The sequence below is a fragment of the Vipera berus genome (assembly GCF_964194415.1).
Source record: "Vipera berus genome assembly, chromosome: 1".
Classification (NCBI taxonomy): domain Eukaryota; kingdom Metazoa; phylum Chordata; class Lepidosauria; order Squamata; family Viperidae; genus Vipera; species Vipera berus.
Window position 1 is genome coordinate 230,450,344 of NC_138202.1, and position 21,560 is coordinate 230,471,903.

The following is a 21,560-nucleotide window of genomic DNA, read 5'->3' on the forward strand; positions in this document are numbered from 1 at the left end:
ACCCCAAGCGGCATTATTACAAAGTCAGCTTATTGCCCCCAACAATCTGGGTCCTCATTTTACCTACCTCGGAAGGATGGAAGGCTGAGTCAACCTTGAGCCTGGTGGGATGCGAACCTGCACTAATTGCAGGCAGCTGGTGTTACTTAAGGAGGCTTTAGCCCACTGCTCCACCAAGGCTCTTGTCCAGGTCTTAGGTGGTTTTGAGAATAAGTCAACCCCCTCATCTGTATGGCTGCCCCTCAATTACTGGAAGACAGCTGTCATGTCACCCCTAATCTTTCTCTTTGATGGGCTAGACATAGCATCCAGGCCTCTTATCATCTTAGTTGCTCTTCTCTGCACTCTTTCTAGACTCTCAGCATCTTTTTTGTATTGTGGCAATTTTCCAAAAAGCCCTTAAAGAAGACCAGGTCTGAGTGTGATGGAAAGTGCACCTGAAGGAGCAGGGGGGAGAGATTTGGCAACATAAGAGTTCTCCCAGAAAGAGACCTGGATCAAGAGACTGCGCAGACCCGAGCTGGACGGGGGAGCAGGAAAGAAGTTCAGTGTAGATTGAATTCACACAAGATTCTCTCAGAGTATATCTAGTAAGTTAGAAGGTTATAGTTTGAATTTGGCAAGATTCTGTCGATTAGGTTTAAGCAAATAAAGGATTGAACTCAATTGGATTTTGCTGTGCCGTTCCTGGTCTTGGGCCTGACATTTCCTTCAACTATGGGATTTCTAGTTTTTTTTAGGATATCTATTTTTATGGACCTTTATATTTGTATTTGCTATTTTTCTCTCCCTAGTTTTTGAGAGGGTAAAAGTGAGGGATGGGAGGGATAGTTTCAAGCTTACATGATTCTGTTAACGTAACCTCTAACGTAGGTACAACTAGCATTTCTGGTTCTGCTTCTTGTCTTGACACTAGAAATGTTATGTTAATGTCAGGCCCATCATACATCTTGCAAATCAATATAATGTCAGTTTTTGATGCAAGGATATTATATATTTGTATTGGAAAGATTATTTGATTTCCACCTTGGAAAAATCATTAACCAAGCTAAGGAAATTTGTTTTGATGTACAGAATAATTTTCTACCTTACAAGTAAATCTGATGTAGAATTCAGTTCCCACTGGAAGCCATCCTTCGAGTATACTGTAACTGAATACATGGATTTATACCTCATCCAAAATTTAACAGAATAACAGAGTTGGAAGGGACTTTGGAGGTCTTCTAGTCCAAAACCTTGCTCAGGCAGGAAACCCTATACTATTTTCAGACAAATGGTTGTCCAATCTCTTCTTTAAAACTTCCGGTGTTGGAGCATTCACAACTTCTGGAGGGAAGTCGTTCCACTGATTGTTTTAAGTGATAGGAAATTTCTCCTTGGTTCTAGGTTGCTTCTCTCTTTGATTAGTTTCCATCTGTTGCTTCTTGTCTTGCCTTCAGGTGCTGTGGATAATAGCTTGACTTTCTCTTTGTGGCAACCCCTGAGATATTGGAACACTGCTATCATGTCACCCCTAGTTCTTCTTTTCATTAAACTAGACATACCCAATTCCAACAACCTTTCTTTATACATTTTAGCCTCCAGTCCCGTAAAATTTTCCAAGGATAGAGTTTCCAAGGATAGAGCTCTCAATAATTCTGCACATAAATGCAACTCTCTTTATTCTTTGCCGAAGCATGGTATATGACGTAAAGTTTATCAATAAATGATTTGAATCTATTTATTCCTGAAGTTTCCTTGACAACATCACCTACTGATAATTCTAGTCTGTGATTAGCACAATGCCAAACTATAATAGAATGCCAAAGTCAGGCAGCAATGTCCTTGGTTCCCACAGGACAATTTATTGTTTAATCTAACCTTAAAACCACTCATCCTCCCCTCCCAGTACTGTGGCAACTGAAAACAAAGCTAAAATGGCTTCAGCCAGGATCATTACAGTGTTGACAGTTGGATCCCCTAGAGCAGACATGTCAAACTTGCGACATCATGTGACGTCGGGCAACGTATTGGGACGGTTTTGCCATTGCCAACAATGGGGTGGGCGCGGCTTCTGGATGATGCGTCCAGCCCATGGGCCGGCAGTTTCACATCCCTGCCCTAGAGAGAGAACAAATTCTGCAGACAAAGAAAAGTTAGAGTTAGGAATCTCCCTGAAGTTGACATTTAGTTTACATAAGCAGCAGTTGCTTTCACATCAGCCTCTGCACAGTTGGATCTCATCACAATTCTTTTCTCATAAGTTTGTATGGGTAGTTTACTTTATGTTTACAAAGATTACAAAAAGAAAATAGGAATTATTTCTTATGTTCAAAAAGCAATGATGCCACTATTTATCTTATTTATTTACTAATGCTTCTCTTCTGCCCAATATCCAGAGACTAAGTGGCTTACAGAATGCTACAGTAAATATTAAAATAAAAATCAAAATCTAAAACATGGACTTGCCACAAACCATTGTATAGTGTTGGACCAAATGTCCATATCTTCAAATGGCTTCTTAAACAGCCGAGTCTTTAGAATACAGAATAACAGAGTTGGAATGGACCTTGGAGGTCTTCTAGTCCAACTCCATGCACAAATAGGAGGCCCTATACCATTCTGAACAAATGGCTGTCCAATCTCAAAAGACCTCCAGTGATGGAATATCCACAACTTCTGGAGGCAAGCCGTTCCACTTTGTTAATGGTTCTCACTGTCAAGAAATTTCTCCTTAGTTCTAAGTTGGTTCTCTCCTTGACTAATTTCCATTCATTGCTTCTTGTCTTGCTTTCTGGTGCTTTGGAAAATAGGTTGACCCCCCCGCTCTTTGTCACAGGTCCCTTCAAAAGCTAAAGGTGGAGGATGACCGGATATCAAGGAGTCATCTGTTTCAAAGACAATCATTGCCAAGAAGGCTCTTTTGCTTGGATCTGTGTAGGTGATATTCCCTCAGAGAAGGAATCTTCAGCAGTTTTCTCTTCTGACCTCAACAGGATGATAACCCAGAGAATGTGGCCTTGTAGAAAGCAAGTCTCTGACCTTCCTTCCTTCCTTCCTTCCTTCCTTCCTTCCTTCCTTCCTTCCTTCCTTCCTTCCTTCCTTCCTTCCTTCCTTCCTTCCTCCCTCCCTCCCTCCCTCCCTCCCTTCCTTCCTTCCTTCTTTTTATTTACAGAGTTTGTAGGCTACTCTAATGAATTGGTTCTGACGTACAAATTCACCAAATCTGTAATTTGGGTTAAAATAAATACATCTTGAAGTAAAACTGAGATTATTCATTATGAAACAACCAAATACACCTGGACTCAACACAATTACAAATAATTATTCTTTCTAAAACCTGGAAATGCTACAACAAAGAAAGAATGTTTTATCATATGTGATGGTTATTCAAAACATTTTTTAAGAAATCTTACACGGACTGCAGCGTGGATGGAGAATCTGTCCTGTTAAAGTTGTCCACTCTGCTGACAGGCAAATATGGTTGGATTTTATTGTTATCAGCCTGCATTGTCTTCAGTTCTCTAACTTTACAGGTGATAAGAATTGTTTGCCAGATCTGGAGAATACAATGTGTTTGAAGTTTAGCAATTTTCAACTTCTGTAGTAACCACTTTCAAGTTGTTCAGTGGTTAAAAGATTTGGAATTTTAAAAAATCAAGCCTTTGAGGTAACATTTGACAAGTAAACTCAAATAATCTCCAGGCTTAGAAGTTCTAACTAGTATAAAATGCTGTAAGGAACATCTTACAGTGAATGGTTAGACCTTTTTCAAAGGTAGTACCTTGGCTGCTGGTTTACTACCCAAATAAGTTCAAAGTTGTAATGATATACAGAGCTCTTTTTAACTTAAGTCATGGCTGTCTAGCAAAGTACTTGCTCCCTGATGTTTCTGACTGTCATTTAAAAGCTAGTGGAAATGTCTTCCTTAGGGTGTCACATCTGCCAGGAATTTCATACATGGCAACCCAAGAGAGAACATTCTCAATTCAAGTACCGTACTCTATTCCTCAGTTGGCACGAAGCATTGCAAGCTTTCAGCTCCAGTTTAAATTAAATTTTGTTGAAGTTATACCCCACCTTTCTATTTGTATTATACAAATGTAGAATTTTTTTAAAAAAATACTACACATAAACATAACTCTAGAGCCAGGATCCATAAAATAATGAACAATTAAAATCAGAATAGGGCAATCAGATAATTCTAGGAAATGGTATAATCGGTTTACGTTGTGGACTATTCACATAGCATTTTGGCTTAATTTTTTTTGCACTGTAATCTGAAGCAATGTACAGACCTAATAAAAATAATGTTTGTTTGTTCAGCTTTAGTAGCCATTAGTTAAATTTATACTTAATGCTGCTAAATACATGGTCAAGAACCTACTTCAGGTATTAAAATTATTCTGAAATAGGTATTTCACACAAAGCATATTGTCTTCCAAATACATTCTTCAAAAAAGGTACCTAAGTGCCTTAAGGTTCACATACTATAATTCATGAATCATATTAGTGCCCCCTAACCCCACCCCCAAGTGGTGAGATTCAGCCAGTTCACACCACTTCGGCAGAACCGGTAGCTAATTTTTTGTTGCTTAGGCCCAGAATGGACTTCCGGAAGCAGCACCCATACAGAGAACCGGTTGTTCACATATTTGAACAACCACCACTGCTGCCCCCTCCCCCCATTCAAAAGGATTCTTTATCCAATGTAGATAATAAACACTTAGTGAACAATTAAAGATTGAGAATACGGTACAAAGTAATACAGGTAGTTCTTGGCCTACAACCACAATTTAGCCCAAAATTTATGTTGCTAAGCGAGACAGTTGTTAAGTGAGTTTGGCCTCATTTTATGCCCTTTCTTGCCACATTTGTTAAGTGAACCACTGCAGTTGTTAAGTCAGTAACATGGTTGTAAAGTGAATCTGGCTTCCCCATTGACTTTGCTTGTCAGAAGTTCACAGAAGGTGATCATGTGATCCCAGGACACTGCAACCGTCATAAATACATGGCAGTTGCCAAGCCTCCGAATTTTTATTATGTGACCATGGGGATGCTGCAATGGTCATAAGTGTGAAAAGTCATAAGTCACTTTTCCGGTGCCGTTGTAACTTCAAACTATCACTAAACAAATAGTTGTAAGTCGAGGACTACCTGTAATGATCCCAACTATAGTTTGGAGAATGTTATGACTGAACAAGTAAGCAAAATAAAATGTTTCACATAAGGGCTTTCAAATGATTCCAGGTTTGGTTCAGTCACCAGTGTAATTTTTCCATTATCCTGCGGTCAGGATTCTGGAGATACGGTCAATTTAGGAAAACTCTGTTTTTACCAGATCATAGAGTGGGGAACGCCACACATCCCCCCCAAACAGATTCTTTAAATGAGATTTCTCTGTATAATTTCTGCAAATGTATCTTCAAACTTCTGCTTATAATAATGCAGTAATTAACAGGAAGGGCTGTCATGTGTTCTTGAAAGAACTACATTTCATCTGCTAACTGAACTATGAGCCAAATTGCTAGTTCAAAAACGTTATTTTGAATATTTTTGTAGTCCTCTTGCCAGAGATTAATGCATATCATTTTTTTTCCTTATTAGTGCTGTTAATCTCTGATTGATAGATTTTTAAAAGGTTACTTTTGAGGATCTTTGATAAATTTTAATGAGTGCTTAGATCTTCAGGTCAATTCATATAAAACCCTGCCATTTTAATTTCAGTATACATATACACGCAAGCATGCATGCTGTATGCATAAATATATGCACATATGTACACATGTTCTTGAAGAAAGCTGACACTTAAAAGACTTCTGGTTTACCTCCAAAGTAAAATAGATTAATAAGAATACCTTTGGGCTATACTTTTTTGGGGGGTGCCTTTCAGTTAGTCTTGACTCCTGGAGACTGCCTGAATGAGTCCCTGCAGTTTTCTTGGCAAGGTTTTTTTTCCAGAAGTGCTTTGGCCTTGTCTCCTTCCTAGAGCTAAGTGAGAGTGACTGGCCCAAGGTTATCCAACTTGCTTTGTGCTCAAGGCTGGACTAGAACTTCCAGTCTCCCAGTCTCTAGTCTGGTGCCTTAATCACTATACACTATATACTAGCTCTCAATGGTGCATTTAGATCAGGGTTATTATAGAAAATCAATGAGAAGTAGGACTGGAACTTCTTGTCTCCAGGTTCCCAGCCTGACGCCTTAATCATTACACCAATCTGGCTGTCAAAGGGATATAATTATGTGGATTTAAAAGAGTGATGTACTTTTAATTAAGCCCAGTAGTTAATGTAGATGCATGTTAATCATATCTGTGTTTTTTTCCTAAAATATCTTCTTTTTTTGCAAGTAATTGACTCATTCACCTCATGGTTAAATGAACTTGGGGAAAACTGCCAGATAATATTCAATACAGTTCTACTAAAATAGCTAGTCAATTTTCATTCTAAAGAAAACTATCTGTTAGAAATAACTTTTAACTCTTGACATTCTGAAAGGTGCTGAAAAAGAACATTTCTTTTTCAGAAGTCATTTGGTTATTAAAACTGATGATTAGGTGTCCATTAGAGTTGTTTTGGTGTTATTTAAAGGGGAGATCAGACATACTTTAGGACTGCTTTGATTTTATGTTGATGTTTTTATTTTGTAAACCAGCTAGAGTCTACTGTATATGAATAGATGATATTTTTTAAAAATGTTAATTAATAACAAATAGTAATGAATGCAAGTTTGGGATACATATTGTGTTGATTTCTAACGTTATTTTGTTATATAGCCATTATTAAGCTGTTCTCTATCAGGATAAGCAATGTTATGCAAAGAGCAGAACAGAAGCAAAAGTAGTAAGCCAATCAAAGTAAAAGAATGAGAAAAAGAAAACAATTGAAAGTTTTACACTATCATAGCTAAAAGACTTTAAAGGTAAAGATAAAGGTTCCCCCGCACATGCATGCTAGTCGTTTCCGACTCTAGGGGCCGGTGCTCATCTCTGTTTCAAAGCCGAAGAGCCAGCGCTTGTCCGAGGACGTCTCCGTGGTCATGTGGCTGGCATGACTAGACGCCAAAGGTGCATGGAACACTGTTACCTTCCCACCGTAGTGGTCCCTATTTTTCTACTTGCATTTTTACGTGCTTTCTAACAGGTTGGGACGAGTAACAGGCGCTCACTCTGCTACGCGGCACTCAGGATTCGACCCGCCAAACTGCCGACCTTGTGATCGACAAGCTCAGCGTCCCAACCCGCTGAGCTAGACTAACACAATTCATAATATCTCTCTATCCATTTCTATCCTTAAAAACCATTTAACTATGTCCATATACTCCTTCACACACTGTTCTTTAATTTTTTTCATGCCACTTTGAGGATAACATTAACTCTATTCCCATTAGCAATTCACCATTTTGTCTTTGCTCTCTTTGACCTTCATTTTCCATCTAATCATAGAATATTGTTATTATTTTTTGTATCAGTCAGAAACTTCATTGCCTTCTGAGTTTTCTGATATAATGTCTACAATTTCCAGAGACTGCATTGTATTAATTTCTTTTACTTATTTTCCTCTTCCTGTTAATTTCTATTCATGTATTTTGTGTGTGTGTGTGTGTGTGTGTGTGTGTGTGTGTGTGTGTGTGTGTTCGACATCTTTGAGAGTGTATCTGCTTTGGTTGGATCAGAGTCCTGTTTCCTTCTCATAAGCATTGTTTATAATTATGTGCTTACTATATCACTTTATGGGATTTTCTAGTCTTCCTAGACATGTTTCTCCTTTAGAACTTAAAGCCACTGAATCTGGCCTATCTTCCCTGGAAGGTTACTAACATTTGCTCTTTTGAAATGCAATATGCAGATCTGAGTTTTCTCAGTTTCTCCTCCATGGGTATTATAAATTGAAGGATAGCACAATCGTCGTCAGTTTCATTTCTTTGAAATGCTCCCTGTTGGCGAGGATTAGGCACAGATAGCAGACTTGTTCTTTCTTCCAACTTTTGACAACGGAAATTGACAGCAAGAATTTTTTTGGAGTTAACCAAGTTAACTTGGCAGAATTGGATTCCCTTCAGATGTCAGAATAATTGAAATCCCCCATTATCAGGATTGCGCGCCTCTTTAAAAGACTGGTTGTCTGACACAGAAAAGCTTTCTCTGTGTCTTCTGCCTGCCCAGGCAATCTATAATAAACTCCCCTGATGATATCACTTTTGATTCTTCCCTTTTATTCTTATTCAAACACTTTCAGGGGGATCGCCCTACTCTGGTCCTGGAATGTCTGTGCAAATGCGCATTTTTCTTTTTTATATAGTGCAACATTTTTGGTCTTCCATTGCTCTTAATGGTATGGTAGGTGGGGATGACCGTGGGAGACAGGAGGAAGAATTGTAGCTTAGACAACAGTCATGCAAAAGGTATCTCAGCCCACGGAAGAAAAACGGATACGGGAAGCATCTTGGAAAGGCATTTCTCTAGGTTGCTGGAAAATAAAAATAAAGGAGGGGAGAGGTCCTTCCAGACTTGGAAGGCTGGTGTCTGCCCTTCAAGGTAGTCTAGACAAGAAACGCAAACCGTGAGTAATAATCCTAACTTTACTATAAGGTTACAGCAACAAAAACCTGCATGTCTTGACTCTTCTTCTGGACTTTCAAGGTCATTCCCACATACCACTATAGTGGGACTGTTCTTTAAGCTAGTTGTAGCTTTCCAGTGATATGTGCCAATCGCAGATATTATCCTACTATCTCAGGGATGACTATCAAATTATGTTGGTCTTCCTGACTTAGAATCCCTAATTCTCCCTGCTTATTTCCAATACTTAGTGCATGTGTGAGGCTTTGAGTGACAGTACCTACAGACTTCTCTGTTGTAATTTCCTGAGAAATTCTTGGCTTCTAAGTTCTCCATGTTTGAATTACCTGGTCTTAATACTTGGTTACGTGTTTACCTCTGAGTTTTTGCTGCTTTGGCCCTTTTGTCCTCTCTTGATGCTCTTCTGATGTGACTGGGTACCACCTTCCAGACACTTCCTAATCATCATAAGATGTAGTCCATCTCTTCCCAGGAGTCCTTTATGAAGGTAATGTAAGCCATTGTCATTTAATCCAAACCCTTCTTAGTGACACCATCTGTGTAGTTTGTTCCTGTAGTCTATATTTAACTCTCTGCCATCTTTTTTAAAATGTTCCCTAACAGCAGATTATTGTTTAACTATTTACTCTGAGAAGTATTTAAACATTTGACAAGTTTTAATACCCTTCCTGAATTAGAATAAGTCTGGTTTCTATCAATTGCTTCTTCTGAAAAAATTCAATCAGAAAACTCAGTAGCAAGTAAATGGTGTCTAATGATGAAAAAACAATTTCCTTATTCTTTGTGTATGTGTTGAAAGTTATTCATAATTTCCTGAAGTGAAATATGTGTGCATTCTAAATTATAGCGCCAAATTTCATTGCTATCCAGTGACTAAAGTAATATTCTCTTTGAAATGTTATTAATGTATGTTTTTCAAGCTTATAATGGTGTAATTTTACTCTAATTATGTTAAAGAAAGAATCTGGTATGAAAATTTAAAACCCATCAGTTTTCCTTAACTTGAATAATGAAACTCAGTAATGTCTATTGTTAATAAATGCTATATCAAAATGTGTCTTGTAATGCACCCTATGGATTTTTTTTTAAAAAAAAGGCTTTCTATCAGAATCAATTTCTGCCATGTGCATGTAGAATTCTTCCAGCTTGTGAAAGTCAGAGGCACATCTCTTTTGAATAATTACCAGGAAGTGTGATAGAAGTTATATTTTAAATGTTGAATTGATTAGTCCTTAACAGACACAAAAATCCAGTTCTACCAAACAGTCTTAAAAAAAACTAAAATATAACTTACACCCTTATCTTTTCTTCTACTCACTAGAGGAATCTTAAATTATGAGATCCCAAACAGATGTCCAACTTCTCAGAAAGTTAAAACCAGGTGACAATGAGTTTACAATTTTGTTTGCAGAAGTATTGATAACAGCTTATCATTTGGCTACTTGAACATCATTAGATCTCTTAATTCTCATAGTAGAAAAAGTTGTTCTTAGAAGGAATCTCCATTTCTAATTAAGTCCATTAGATTTGTATTTAAGTCTATAATTTGGAGAGGGATTATAGGAAACACTCTTCTGATAAGTGACAATCTCCATAAAACAAACTTTCGGAGTATTTAGAGTTTACTGGAGCAGGCAAAATAGTTACTTTCAAAATGTAGTATCTATTCACCTGAAATCTCTTCAGTAAACGTTTGTTACTTTTCAGTCACTTCTAGTTTGCTAATTCAACAGCTGCTGAAGCATATTCTTTCTTCATACCTAGTGATTTTGGTAATTGTAGTAAAAATGTGTTGATTCAAGTCTTATTAGTAGCACTAGGCTCCTTCATTAAATAGTTCCAACTGTACTGAATTAAATAATACCAAAGTTCTCTTTCTCCAGTTTTACAAGAGATGGTAGCAAAATAATTGCTGAGACTTTTTAATCTATCTTGCCTTCTGATTCATTACTCTCATTCTTTTATTCATCTCTCTTCCTTTTTCCCCATCCTTTTCTTATGGGGTTGGTAGACCATTGCCTTTTAACCTTTGCTTCTCACCACTTAGAAACATGCTTATTTATGTCCTTTGTAGAAAAAGTCTTCCCTTGATCCTTCTGTTTGCGCTAACGTCTGTCCAACTCTGAACAGGTCTGAATGACTATCTGCCAATAGCTAAAATATTTCTCAGAGTAACCCTGCAGATGATCCTGTGTTTGTCTCTCCCTAGAAAATCATCCTAAATAGGGTGGCTGAAAAATAGTTGGGAGAATAAGATAAGAGCAGAGAAATAATTACATTTTGCTGCCCTTGTCACCACAGGACACTCTGAATATTGGAAGTTGTTTAATAAATTCTTGCCTATTAATTTGAATTTACAAGTGTTATTTAAAGGTGTTATCCTACTACATGCCATAGGTCTTTCAATTTAGGATATCCTTTTTTTATAATGTGATAGTATAATTAATGCTAGTAGATTTAGTAATTTAATCCTGTATTTGTACGCGCTTAGATCCAGTTTGATATTGTGGCTGAGGTGCTGAACTGGAAAGCAGGACACTCATAAGGGCATTTCACTTCTGTTAGCATTCCTTATTGGCTTCTTTCTAGAACCCGGTTGCTTTATACGTGTGTGTGTGTGTGTGTGTGTGTGTGTGTGTGTGTATATGTGTATGTATATGTGTGTATGTATATGTGTATATATATATATATATATATATATATATATATATATATATATATATATATATATATATATATATATATATATATATAGGGACGCGGTGGCTCAGTGGGTTAGGACGCTGAGCTTGTCGATCAGAAGGTCGGCAGTTTGGCGGGTCGAATCCCGAGTGCCGCGTAACAGAGTGAGCGCCTGTTACTCGTCCCAGCTTCTGCCCACCTAGCAGTTCGAAAGCACGTAAAAATGCAAGTAGAAAAATAGGGACCACTATGGTGGGAAGGTAACAGCGTTCCGTGCGCCTTTGGCGTCTAGTCATGCCGGCCACATGACCACGGAGACGTCCTCGGACAAACGCTGGCTCTTCGGCTATGAAACGGAGATGAGCACCGGCCCCTAGAGTCGGAAACGACTAGCACGCATGTGCGGGGGAACCTTTACCTTTTATATATATATATATATATATATATATATATATATATATATATATATATATATATATATATATATATATATATATATATATATATATATATATATATATATTGTCCATCCCTGTTTCGGTCTCTGCTAATTCAGAAGTGCATGCTACTCAAGAATCTCTGCCCTTACTCCACTGGATAATCAACAGCAGTCGTCTTTTTTGCCCTCACAGCGCAGCACATAAGCCCTCAGAACTCACAACTTTTCTGTTAGTTCTCCTCTCTTCCTCTTGTGGAACTCCTCTGACAAAGTCTGTTAACCTCTTTGTTTTGTTGGGGGGGGGAGAGGAGTCTGTTCTTTAAAATCTGGTGAAAACCTCTGAATTATTTAACATTGGCTCATAAGATACGAGACAGTCTTCACCAGTGTGGCCGTGGCTACACCACTACACCTCAGGTTTCCTCACTCTCTATGAAGAAAGAATCAAATTACTATGCTGCAATGTATTCAGAAGTGTAGTTAAAAGCACACTTTGGAAAATAAGGTGTGTGTGTTTCTGAGTAAATATTCTCTTGTGCTGCAAGAGACATGGAACCTCCGAAGACCATCATGTTTTCCAGAATTGAGGGTAAAGGTTAACTGCTTTCAGCCTGAAGTAAGCCTGGTTGTCCAAATTCTCTTGCCTCTGTATGGAGATTTTTTTTTAACTTTTCAGAGTTGTTTGGAGCTTCCAAAATATTTAAGTTGGAAGATACGTTCAAGATGCTAATATTATTCCCTTGCCACACCTCATTGTTTTTCTTTTTAGTCTCTGTGCATTGACACTTTAGAGATCTGTCTAAGTGCAAAGAACCATTTGGAAATAGTCCATTGCTGAGACTTGGGTTGGAGTCCCTTTCCTCCTTGGTGTGTATGCAATTGAATAGAGCTCCTATCTTGCTTTTACGTTCTTTTCCAGGTATTGAATAGGTAGCATTATAAAGAACTTTCTTGACTTTCTTTCAGCCAATAGTGACAAAATGGTGGAAATGATTTTGACTGGATTGAAATATTTTATTTTATTTTTATTTTAATTTCATTTATATCCCGCCCTTCTCCGAAGACTCAGGGCGGCTTACAAGCTTAGCAGTAGCCTTCATTCTATGTATATGCCTGCTTATTAGGGCTTTCACACACACCCCAAGCGGCATTATTACAAAGTCAGCTTAATTGCCCCCAACAATCTGGGTCCTCATTTTACCTACCTCGGAAGGATGGAAGGCTGAGTCAACCTTGAGCCTGGTGGGACGCGAACCTGCACTAATTGCAGGCAGCTGGTGTTACTTAAGGAGGCATTAGCCCACTGCTCCACCAAGAAATATGGATGTGGGGAGGAATGGCAACCAGAAACATACTTTTTGTACAATTTTAGTTTTAAATTAATTTATTTAAATGTGCATATCTTTTGCACCAGGTGCTTGTTGGGGAACCCTAAAACAGAATAGACTGTAAGACTGAAATCTTCATACTGTTGGTTTAAACCAGGTGTGTCCAACCTTTTGGCTTGCCTGGTCCACACTGAGTGAAGAGGAATTGTCTTTGGTTGCATATATAAAATATATAATATAGTTAATGTATATAAATTACATAATAAATTTTTACGATCTTCTGGACTGCATTACTGTGTCCAGGACACACCTGGTTTAAATCCTAATGAAATGTGAGTCTTTAAAAGTCATGAGCTCCTTTGTTTTGTGATAAGACAGGAAGGCCAAGGTATTTATTTTCTGCTTCTCTCTGGAACAGTATTCCCATGTATATAATACATACATAAAGATAAATATATAACATAAATATAAATATATTATAAATACAAATATATAATATAGTAATCCCATAAAGATAACATATTCTCTTCTGGGCTTCCAGAAGTTTCTTACAAGATGGCTGTCTTCCCAGGTACGGGGGAGGGTAGTGTGATTGCAAAATCTCAGTCATGTTTTTTATTCCTTTAGTTGCTTTTAACTCTGATTGTGTTTTGTTGTCCTGTTTTCAACTTTTTAGTTGGATGTTTTGTTGTTGTAAAACACTCAGAATCTTTTGGAATGGGAAGCCATAAACATAATTATAACAGCAAATATCTACTAGAATATAGTTTGTAATAAATACAAGCTTTTTATATTATGTAGAAACTATGTATCTTAATCACCAAGTTACAAAATGAGCTAACTGGAAAAAAATGTGCCATCTGTTATCCCTAACAAGGGCTTCTTTTTTTAGAGCTTGAAAGATTGTTTTCAACTAAATTGGTTTCCTCCTGTTTCCTTTGATTCTTTTTAATAACTCCATTTAAAGAAGATATTGAGGGGGGGAAAAAACCCCTGTATTTCTATTTTTTTGTAAGCAAAGTCCTACAGAAATATCCGGGTGAAATTCCCTTTCTGCCAAATGCTTGATAACATAGATTCAATTTTGTTGTACTTTTGAATTTTTCCACTTGTAAAACTTTTTAACAGTTATGACTACTCGAAGCATCAATATTTCATCCTTCATGGTAACTAAAATTGCATACGCTATGCACACTCGGTTGTAAACCATCTGCTTTTTTTACTGTTTGTTTTCACTCTTCAGTTTGACAAAGGATATGCTTACAGCATCCGGCATAACTATGGAAAAGAAGGCAAGAGAACGGATTATACTCCATATAGTTGCATGAAAATTATCCTGTCCAATCTCCCAGGCCAAGGGGATTATCACGGTGAGTGCTTCTTCCTGACAGGCAGCTTTAGAAGCCAAAGGATTGGTTGGCTGAATTAGTGGCAGAGGTTGGATTTGCGGCTTAAGGCAGCCTTTGCTGTCAAGTCGAGTGTGCTGCTCCTCTTCTTACAATTTGTCTTATTATCGAACCAGGTCAGACAAAAGAGGTTCATTCAGTCTGTGCTCTGCTGAGCCTTGCTGCGTTTCTTCTTTTGCTTGTTTTCATCCCCACAATGTTTCAAAGCAACAAGTGCCTCAGCGCTTTTTCTTTGCCAGCAAACTGTCAAAGAGCTATAAATCATTTGATTTCCCCCCCCCCCCAGAAACCAGACACTCTCCAGAATCTACAGGATGTTGTAAATCTAATGATTCATTGTCTCTAGAGTGAAACGGGGAGTACTGTAATACATTTCCACAAATTACATAAAATCAGGTTTTCTTCCAAATGTTTAGTTTTTCCTTTAAGAGAAGGAAGTTACTTGCCAATTACAGTGAATTGTTTATTTCATCCATTATTTCTTCTCAGTCATTTAGGTCCAGTAGAGTATAGATCTCCTATAGAAAAGTGCCTAGATGATTGCATTAAGAGGATGATATATTGATAAATCTATTTTTTTCTTTTATAAAATGGGTAAATAATAATCTAGTCTCATCCTCATTTTTATCTCTGTTCCTCAGAGTCATGCAGGCTTGAATGCAGAATTAGAATATCACTAATACTGTTTAGGATATATAGTTATAGGATTAGACAGCCAGCCAGTTTGTGCTTAAGGTACAAGGTTAGAAACTAGGAAACCCTGAATTCTAGTCCCACATTTGATATGGAGCCAGCTGGATGAACTTCAGCCAGTTATTCTTTGTCAGCCCTAGGAAGCAAGCAATGGTAAACCACTTCTGAAAAATCTTGCCAAGAAAACTGTAGGGACTTTCCAGGCAATCATCATAAATCAATAGCATTAAAGTTTTAAAGTATTAAAGGAGAGCCACTTTAGTCTAGCAATTAAGGCACCAGACCTGAAACTGAGAGGCTTTGAATTCTAGTCTCACCTTAGCCATGAAAGCCAGCTGGGTGACCTTGGGCCTGTCATTCTCTCTCTCAGCCCGACCCACCTCACAGGGTGGTTGTTGTGGGGAAAATAAGGGACGGAATATGAAGGTGGTAAATGTATTCCCCTTGGATAGATTTACCATCTTCAGTTATTTGTAAAAATAATATAGCTGGGATATGTACATTCAGACACATACAAATGTATGATAAGGTAGTTTCATCTATATTTGAAAGTTGTGCATAACCAATGATGCCTACAGTTTTCACTAGCAGTAATCTAATAATACATTTATCATTTAAGCTGTGATACTAGAATTTCATATCAATTCCAGTGAAATGAATGAAATGAAACACCAAGTTTAATTACTATTCTCTATGTTAACAGGTGTTTCTTTCCACCTATTTTGTAAGCTGCTACAGTTTCTTCTGGTGGTACAATTACTGTTTTATGTGTACAATCTTTCATGCCCGTTGCAGCCTGAACCTACTGAATTATGTATTTTGAACTCTCAGAATAGCCTTACCTAACCTGAAACATTCCAGTTTGGCCAGAACTTCTTTCACATATCAATGCCAGCATGTTGGTTGAGAATTGTGTCAGATTATATAGGCCAAGAACCACAAATACTCATGCTGAACAGATCTTGTTGAAAGGTTTGCACACGGGAGTAGTTATTTTTCTGTATTTGGTAGATAATAAATAAGCACTGTTTGCTAGATTCTCAGGCGCTTTGCTATGCCAGTTTATGAATAATTTTCTCGGTATGTCTCTACCCTTTTTCTTTTTGTTAGGATGCCCGTTTCGCCACAGTGACCCAGAGCTGCTGAAGCAGAAGCTTCAGTCATATAAAATACCTCCTTCTGGAATCAGTCAGGTAAAGAATCTATTCTTCTGATATTTTGGTAACAAGCCATCAGAAATAACTTTTCAGTTTTATTTCACAATTTTGGACAATGAATTCCACTGTCTCTTAAATCATAAGTGTACAACTTGTTATGATGTTCTCACCTACTTGAGTAGATACAGTATGTGCATGCTTTTGAAAACACCGCTAGGGGGCTCTCTTGTGGTCTTCAAATACTTCCTTTCCTGTTAAAACCTGTAATATTGCAGACAAGAACCACAGAAGTAACCATCAAGGAATATTGGTGATGCTTTTAACGTTCCCATTTAAATGGAAAGGTGGGATATAGTTTAAGCTTTGTACATGGGTAGGTGTGTATATACAGACATACATGCTTGCTGCTATATTTTAAAAATAAATTCTTTTTTTTTTAAGTCCCAAAGATGCTTTTTTTCCCACGAGGCAACTGGACTTTCTTGTTTTTCTTTGAAGACGTTTCGCATCTCATCCAAGAAGGTTCTCCAACTCTGACTGGATGGTGGGGAATGGAAAGATGTATACTCCTTGCAGACAAGCTGATCATTTGCATTCTTTTAAAGGTAAAGGTTCCCCCGCACATGCGTGCTAGTCATTTCCGACTCTCTGTTTCAAAGCCGAAGAGCCAGCGCTTGTCCGAGGACGTCTCCGTGGTCATGTGGCCGGCATGACTAGACGCCAAAGGCGCATGGAACGCTGTTACCTTCCCACCGGAGTGGTCCTTATTTTTCTACTTGCATTTTTACGTGCTTTCGAACTGCTAGGTTGGCAGAAGCTGGGACGAGTAACAGGCGCTCACTCTGTTACACGACACTCGGGATTTGACCAGCCAAACTGCTGACCTGATCGACAAGCTCAGCGTCCTAACCCACTGAGCCACCGCGTCCCTTATTGCATTCTTTTAGTGAGTTGTTAATGCTACCTGGAGGCTTATCTGTGTCCTCCAGGTCACCTGAGTGGTGCAAATGGGTGTGGAGCCTTCTTGGAACTGTTGAAAGGACTGTATTGTAGACTGGAGATAGGTGATGTCATCTCCTTCCTTCTCTGTTGAGAGAGGGCTGCTCAATTTTGTTCAAAGCAGCAGTCCTCTCTGTCCAAAATATGAACTTTGCTGTCTTCAAAAGAATGGCCCTTGTCTTTTAAATGCAGATGGACAGCTGAATCTGGTCTTGATGAGTTTGTCTCCTATGTTGTGCCATATATTTATGAAGTTGTTTCATTTCCCCAATGCACAGATCTGCACATGGCTCACTGCATTGTAGTGCATATACCATTTTGCTCAGTTTGTGTCTGGGTGTTTTATCTTTGGGGTGGGCAAGCTTCTGCCTTAATACATTCTTGGGTTTGAAGTGTGCACGTATGTTGTATTGGCTGAAGATTCTCCTGAGCTTTTCCAATATTCCTGCAACGTATGGAATGACTCCGTTGCTTCATTGATTTTTTCTTCTTGGTCTGTTATGGAGGAATTCCTGCTAGGTCTTTTTTTGAGATTTGATGAAGGCCCACTTGGGATAGCCATATGTTCTGAGGGCTTCCTTAATGTGTTTTATTTCTTTTTCTTTTCCTTCTTTCCGGCTCTGTGGTGTAAGGTTCACATTTTGGGCAGAGAGGACCACTGGTTTGAAAGAGGGATCAAAGAGGCCATCTATGTCAAAACTGAACAGCCCTCTCTCAACAGAGGGGGAGGGATACGACATCATCTATCTCCAGTCTACAATGCAGTCCTTTCAACAGTTCCAAGAAGGCTCCACACACATTTGCACCACTCAGGTGACCTGGAGGATACAGATAAGCCTCCATGTAGCATTAATGACTTACTAAAAGAATGCAAATGAACAGCTGTCTGGAAGGAGTATAAATCTTTTCATTCCCCACCATCCATTCAGAGCTAAAGAAGCTTCTTAGATGAGAAGTGAAACGTCTTCAAAGAAAAACAAGAAAGTCCAGTTGTTTCGTGAAAAAGAAAGCATCTTTGGGATAACGATGACCTGGATGACTGAGAATCTCCATAGACATTTTTAAAAAACGGTTTCTGATTCTGAATTTGAAAGAAATTATCTACATTTTGAATAACTATAGTGTGTTTTTTCAGAGTTCAATTTTATCACAGTCTGGTGCTGGCACAAAATCTAGTCAGAAAACCTTTCATTTAGGATAATCATTGAGACATCTTTACCTTATATAACATATGCCACCCATCTCACCTGGAGGCCACTCTAGGTGGCTTACATTCAATAAAGGACCAATATAAAACATTAACACAATAAATAGTAACATTAAATTTGGTTTAAAATTGACAAAGATGGGGAGGAAGAAGGAAGGAACTGGGGTCTAATTTTCGTCAATTAACCATCTCCAGAGTGACTTATCCCCTTTGGGACCCCAGAGCCAGGTCTTCAGGCCTTTCAGAAGGCTAAGAGGGTGAGTGTGGATCTCACCAGAGGGTATGAGCCACAGCAGAAAAGGCTCTTCTGGAGCTTGCCAGCCAAAATTTCTTGAATGATTGGTCTGGAGTATGCCCCTTCTGCCAGTGCAGGTGGGATGGATCAATCCCATTGAGGAGAGATGGTTCCTCAGATAATGTGAACCCATGCCGTGAAGGGCTTTAAAGGTAAGAACCAACATCTTCAATCTGACCCGGAAGCAAACTGGCAACCAGTGTAGCTTATCTCATGTATTGTTCATCTTATTTATTTAAAAAAGTATTTTAAAGTATCTTTTAAAAATATTAAGAGCAACTAAATGGAAATGAAAAAGCTGTGGACCCAGAAAACATCCAAATGTTATGTTTCTTTCACCTTAAAAGAATCCCCCAGTTGCACAGAAACTAAATTGGGGCATGATTGATGTTGCAATTCCATCCATATATGTCTGTCTGTCTGTCTGTCTGTCTATATCTATCTATCTATCTATCTATCTATCTATCTATCTATCTATCTATCTATCTATCTATCTATCTATCTATCTATCTATCTATCTATCTATCATCTATCACCTTTACATAGCTCCCCATCTTATAACCAATTCTGGGTGGCTATATGATAAATATTATATATGTGAAGCAAAGGCAAAAAAAAAATTCATATAAAGAAGAAAATATGTTTTTCAAGGTACATTTGCTAGAACTAAACCAGCCTTCAGGGCTAAGTGAACTGAAGACTGATTTCTCACTATAGATGAAAACCTACATCTAAAATTAAACCAAGAATTCCATTTAATTCCCTATCCATTATCATAAACTTTTAGTCAGTGAAGTCAGTGTCATCCCAGCACCCAAATCTAGTTTAGTTTCCTGAAATTGGGAGCAAAATGGCTCATTGTTTTAGATTTAAGTTTTATTTAAAAGTAAGCGTGCAAAAGGGAGCAAAAAACTCAGGGAGGCCTCTAGCTCAAATTTCTACCCTCTTAAGTTCCAGGCTATTTTTAGGGGCTGATTTTGTTCTGTTCTGTATGTATGTATGCTTCTGCAGTTTTCAAAGTGGGAATAAGGAAAAATTGGCTTCTATTCCCATGCAGTTTTGATTTGTCAAAATATAGCTAGTGGGCCATTTTTGATGGGAAATTTTGTTTCAAGACACATTTTACATTTCTTGTAATGCCCTACTATCAACATATGTTTGAAGTAAAAGTAGCCAGTTTTTCATTCCTTTAAATTCACCTGTTATATGAGGCAAGACATTATATTTTCACATTCTTTATTGTGGGATGAATGAGAAAATGTAATTTGTCTTGCATTACATCTGTCTTCTGCCTTCCCCCTAGCATCTATAATACCTGTCAGCTTTTCCTCACAATCAGACTTCAAGATCCTATGAAAGAGTATGGGTTAGAAATGCTGAGTAGAAGTGCTCAGTGAACTTCCATAAATAAAATCCTTGGGAAGTCTGCAAAGCAGGGGCCTTGAGTTCAATCTTTCCCCCCTAATGCAGGGGTCTTCAAACTTGTCCCTTTTATGTCTTGTGGACTTCAACTCCCAGAATTCCACAGCCTGGAAGTGGTCCTGTAATATGATGCTTCCCACTCTCAAACCCCTGAGCCAGCCCAGAAGGATACCATGATTGAAGATATCAAAGGTTGCTAAGAGAGCAACGAAGGCTACGATGGACATACTACCCCATCCCAAACCCTACCACAGTAGTAGTAGTAGTAGTAGTAATAATAATAATAATAATAATAATAATAATAATAATAATAATAATAAGAAGAAGAAGAAGAAGAAGAAGAAGAAGAAGAAGAAGAAGAAGAAGAAGAAGAAGAAGAAGAAGAAGTTGTTGGAAGGGACCTTGGAGGTCATCTAGTCCAACCCCCTGCTCAAGCAGGAAACCCTATACAATTTCAGACAAATGGCTGGCCAGTCTCTTCTTAAAAACTTCCAGTGTTGGAGCATTCACCACTTCTGGAGGCAGGTTGTTCCACTGGTTAGTTGTTCTAACTGTCAGGAAGTTTCTCCTTAGTTATAGGTTGCTTCTCTCCTTGACTAGTTTCCATCTGTTGCTTCTTGTCCTGCTTTCAGGTGCTTTGGAGAATAGCTTGACTCCCTCTTCTTTGTGGCAGCCCCTGATATATTGGAACACTGCTTTCATGTCACCCCTCACCCTTCTCTTCATTAAACTACACATACCCAGTTCTAGCAACCGTTCCCTATATGTTCTAGCCTCCAGTCCCCCAATCATCTTTGTTGCTCTTCTCTGTACTCTTTCTAGAGTCTTGACATCTTTAATTGACAAGTGTGATTATTGCTGTCTCAGTGCTGTAATCAGGTCTAACTCCTAACTTAAAGAGGTTCAGATCATTTCCAGGGCCCTCTGGAGCTACAAACCAACCACCTTCTCAACAATTGTCTTCCCTAAAAACTGTCCATTTCTGTTGGGTCCATTGATTGTTCCTTGAGGAGAAAGCAGATAGTCACCATTTTTAGAGGAGGTGACATGACACCACCTGCAAATAGGCATTAATAGGCAAATGGACTCAATTAATGTGAAGCATCAATAATTCTTAACCAACCAGGAGAGTCAAAGATCTAGAATATACGCAGCTGAACTCGTAAGTCCTAGGACAATGTGCACTTCATCAGGACCATCAGGTTCAAACTGTGCCCAGAAATCAGCCTAGGCCATGGGCCTGTGCAACAATTCTGTGTAAATCTGCACAGCTTTATGTAATGTATTGTTTCTTACAAAACAAATACTACTAAAGTTGAAGACTGTCTAAATAAACATGATTTCATAAATGCAGCTAGTCCTGGGGGAATAA

General features: G+C 38.3%; 1 protein-coding gene across 1 annotated transcript in view; it reads left to right on the forward strand.

Moving 5' to 3' along the window:
- PRIM2 (DNA primase subunit 2) overlaps nucleotides 1-21,560 on the forward strand; it is a 102,453-nt gene that overhangs the window by 65,289 nt on the left and 15,604 nt on the right. The window contains exons 11-12 of the mRNA XM_081318535.1: nucleotides 14,253-14,379; nucleotides 16,219-16,301. Coding sequence (XP_081174661.1) covers nucleotides 14,253-14,379; nucleotides 16,219-16,301 — 210 coding nt within the window. The remainder of the gene's footprint in view (nucleotides 1-14,252; nucleotides 14,380-16,218; nucleotides 16,302-21,560) is intronic.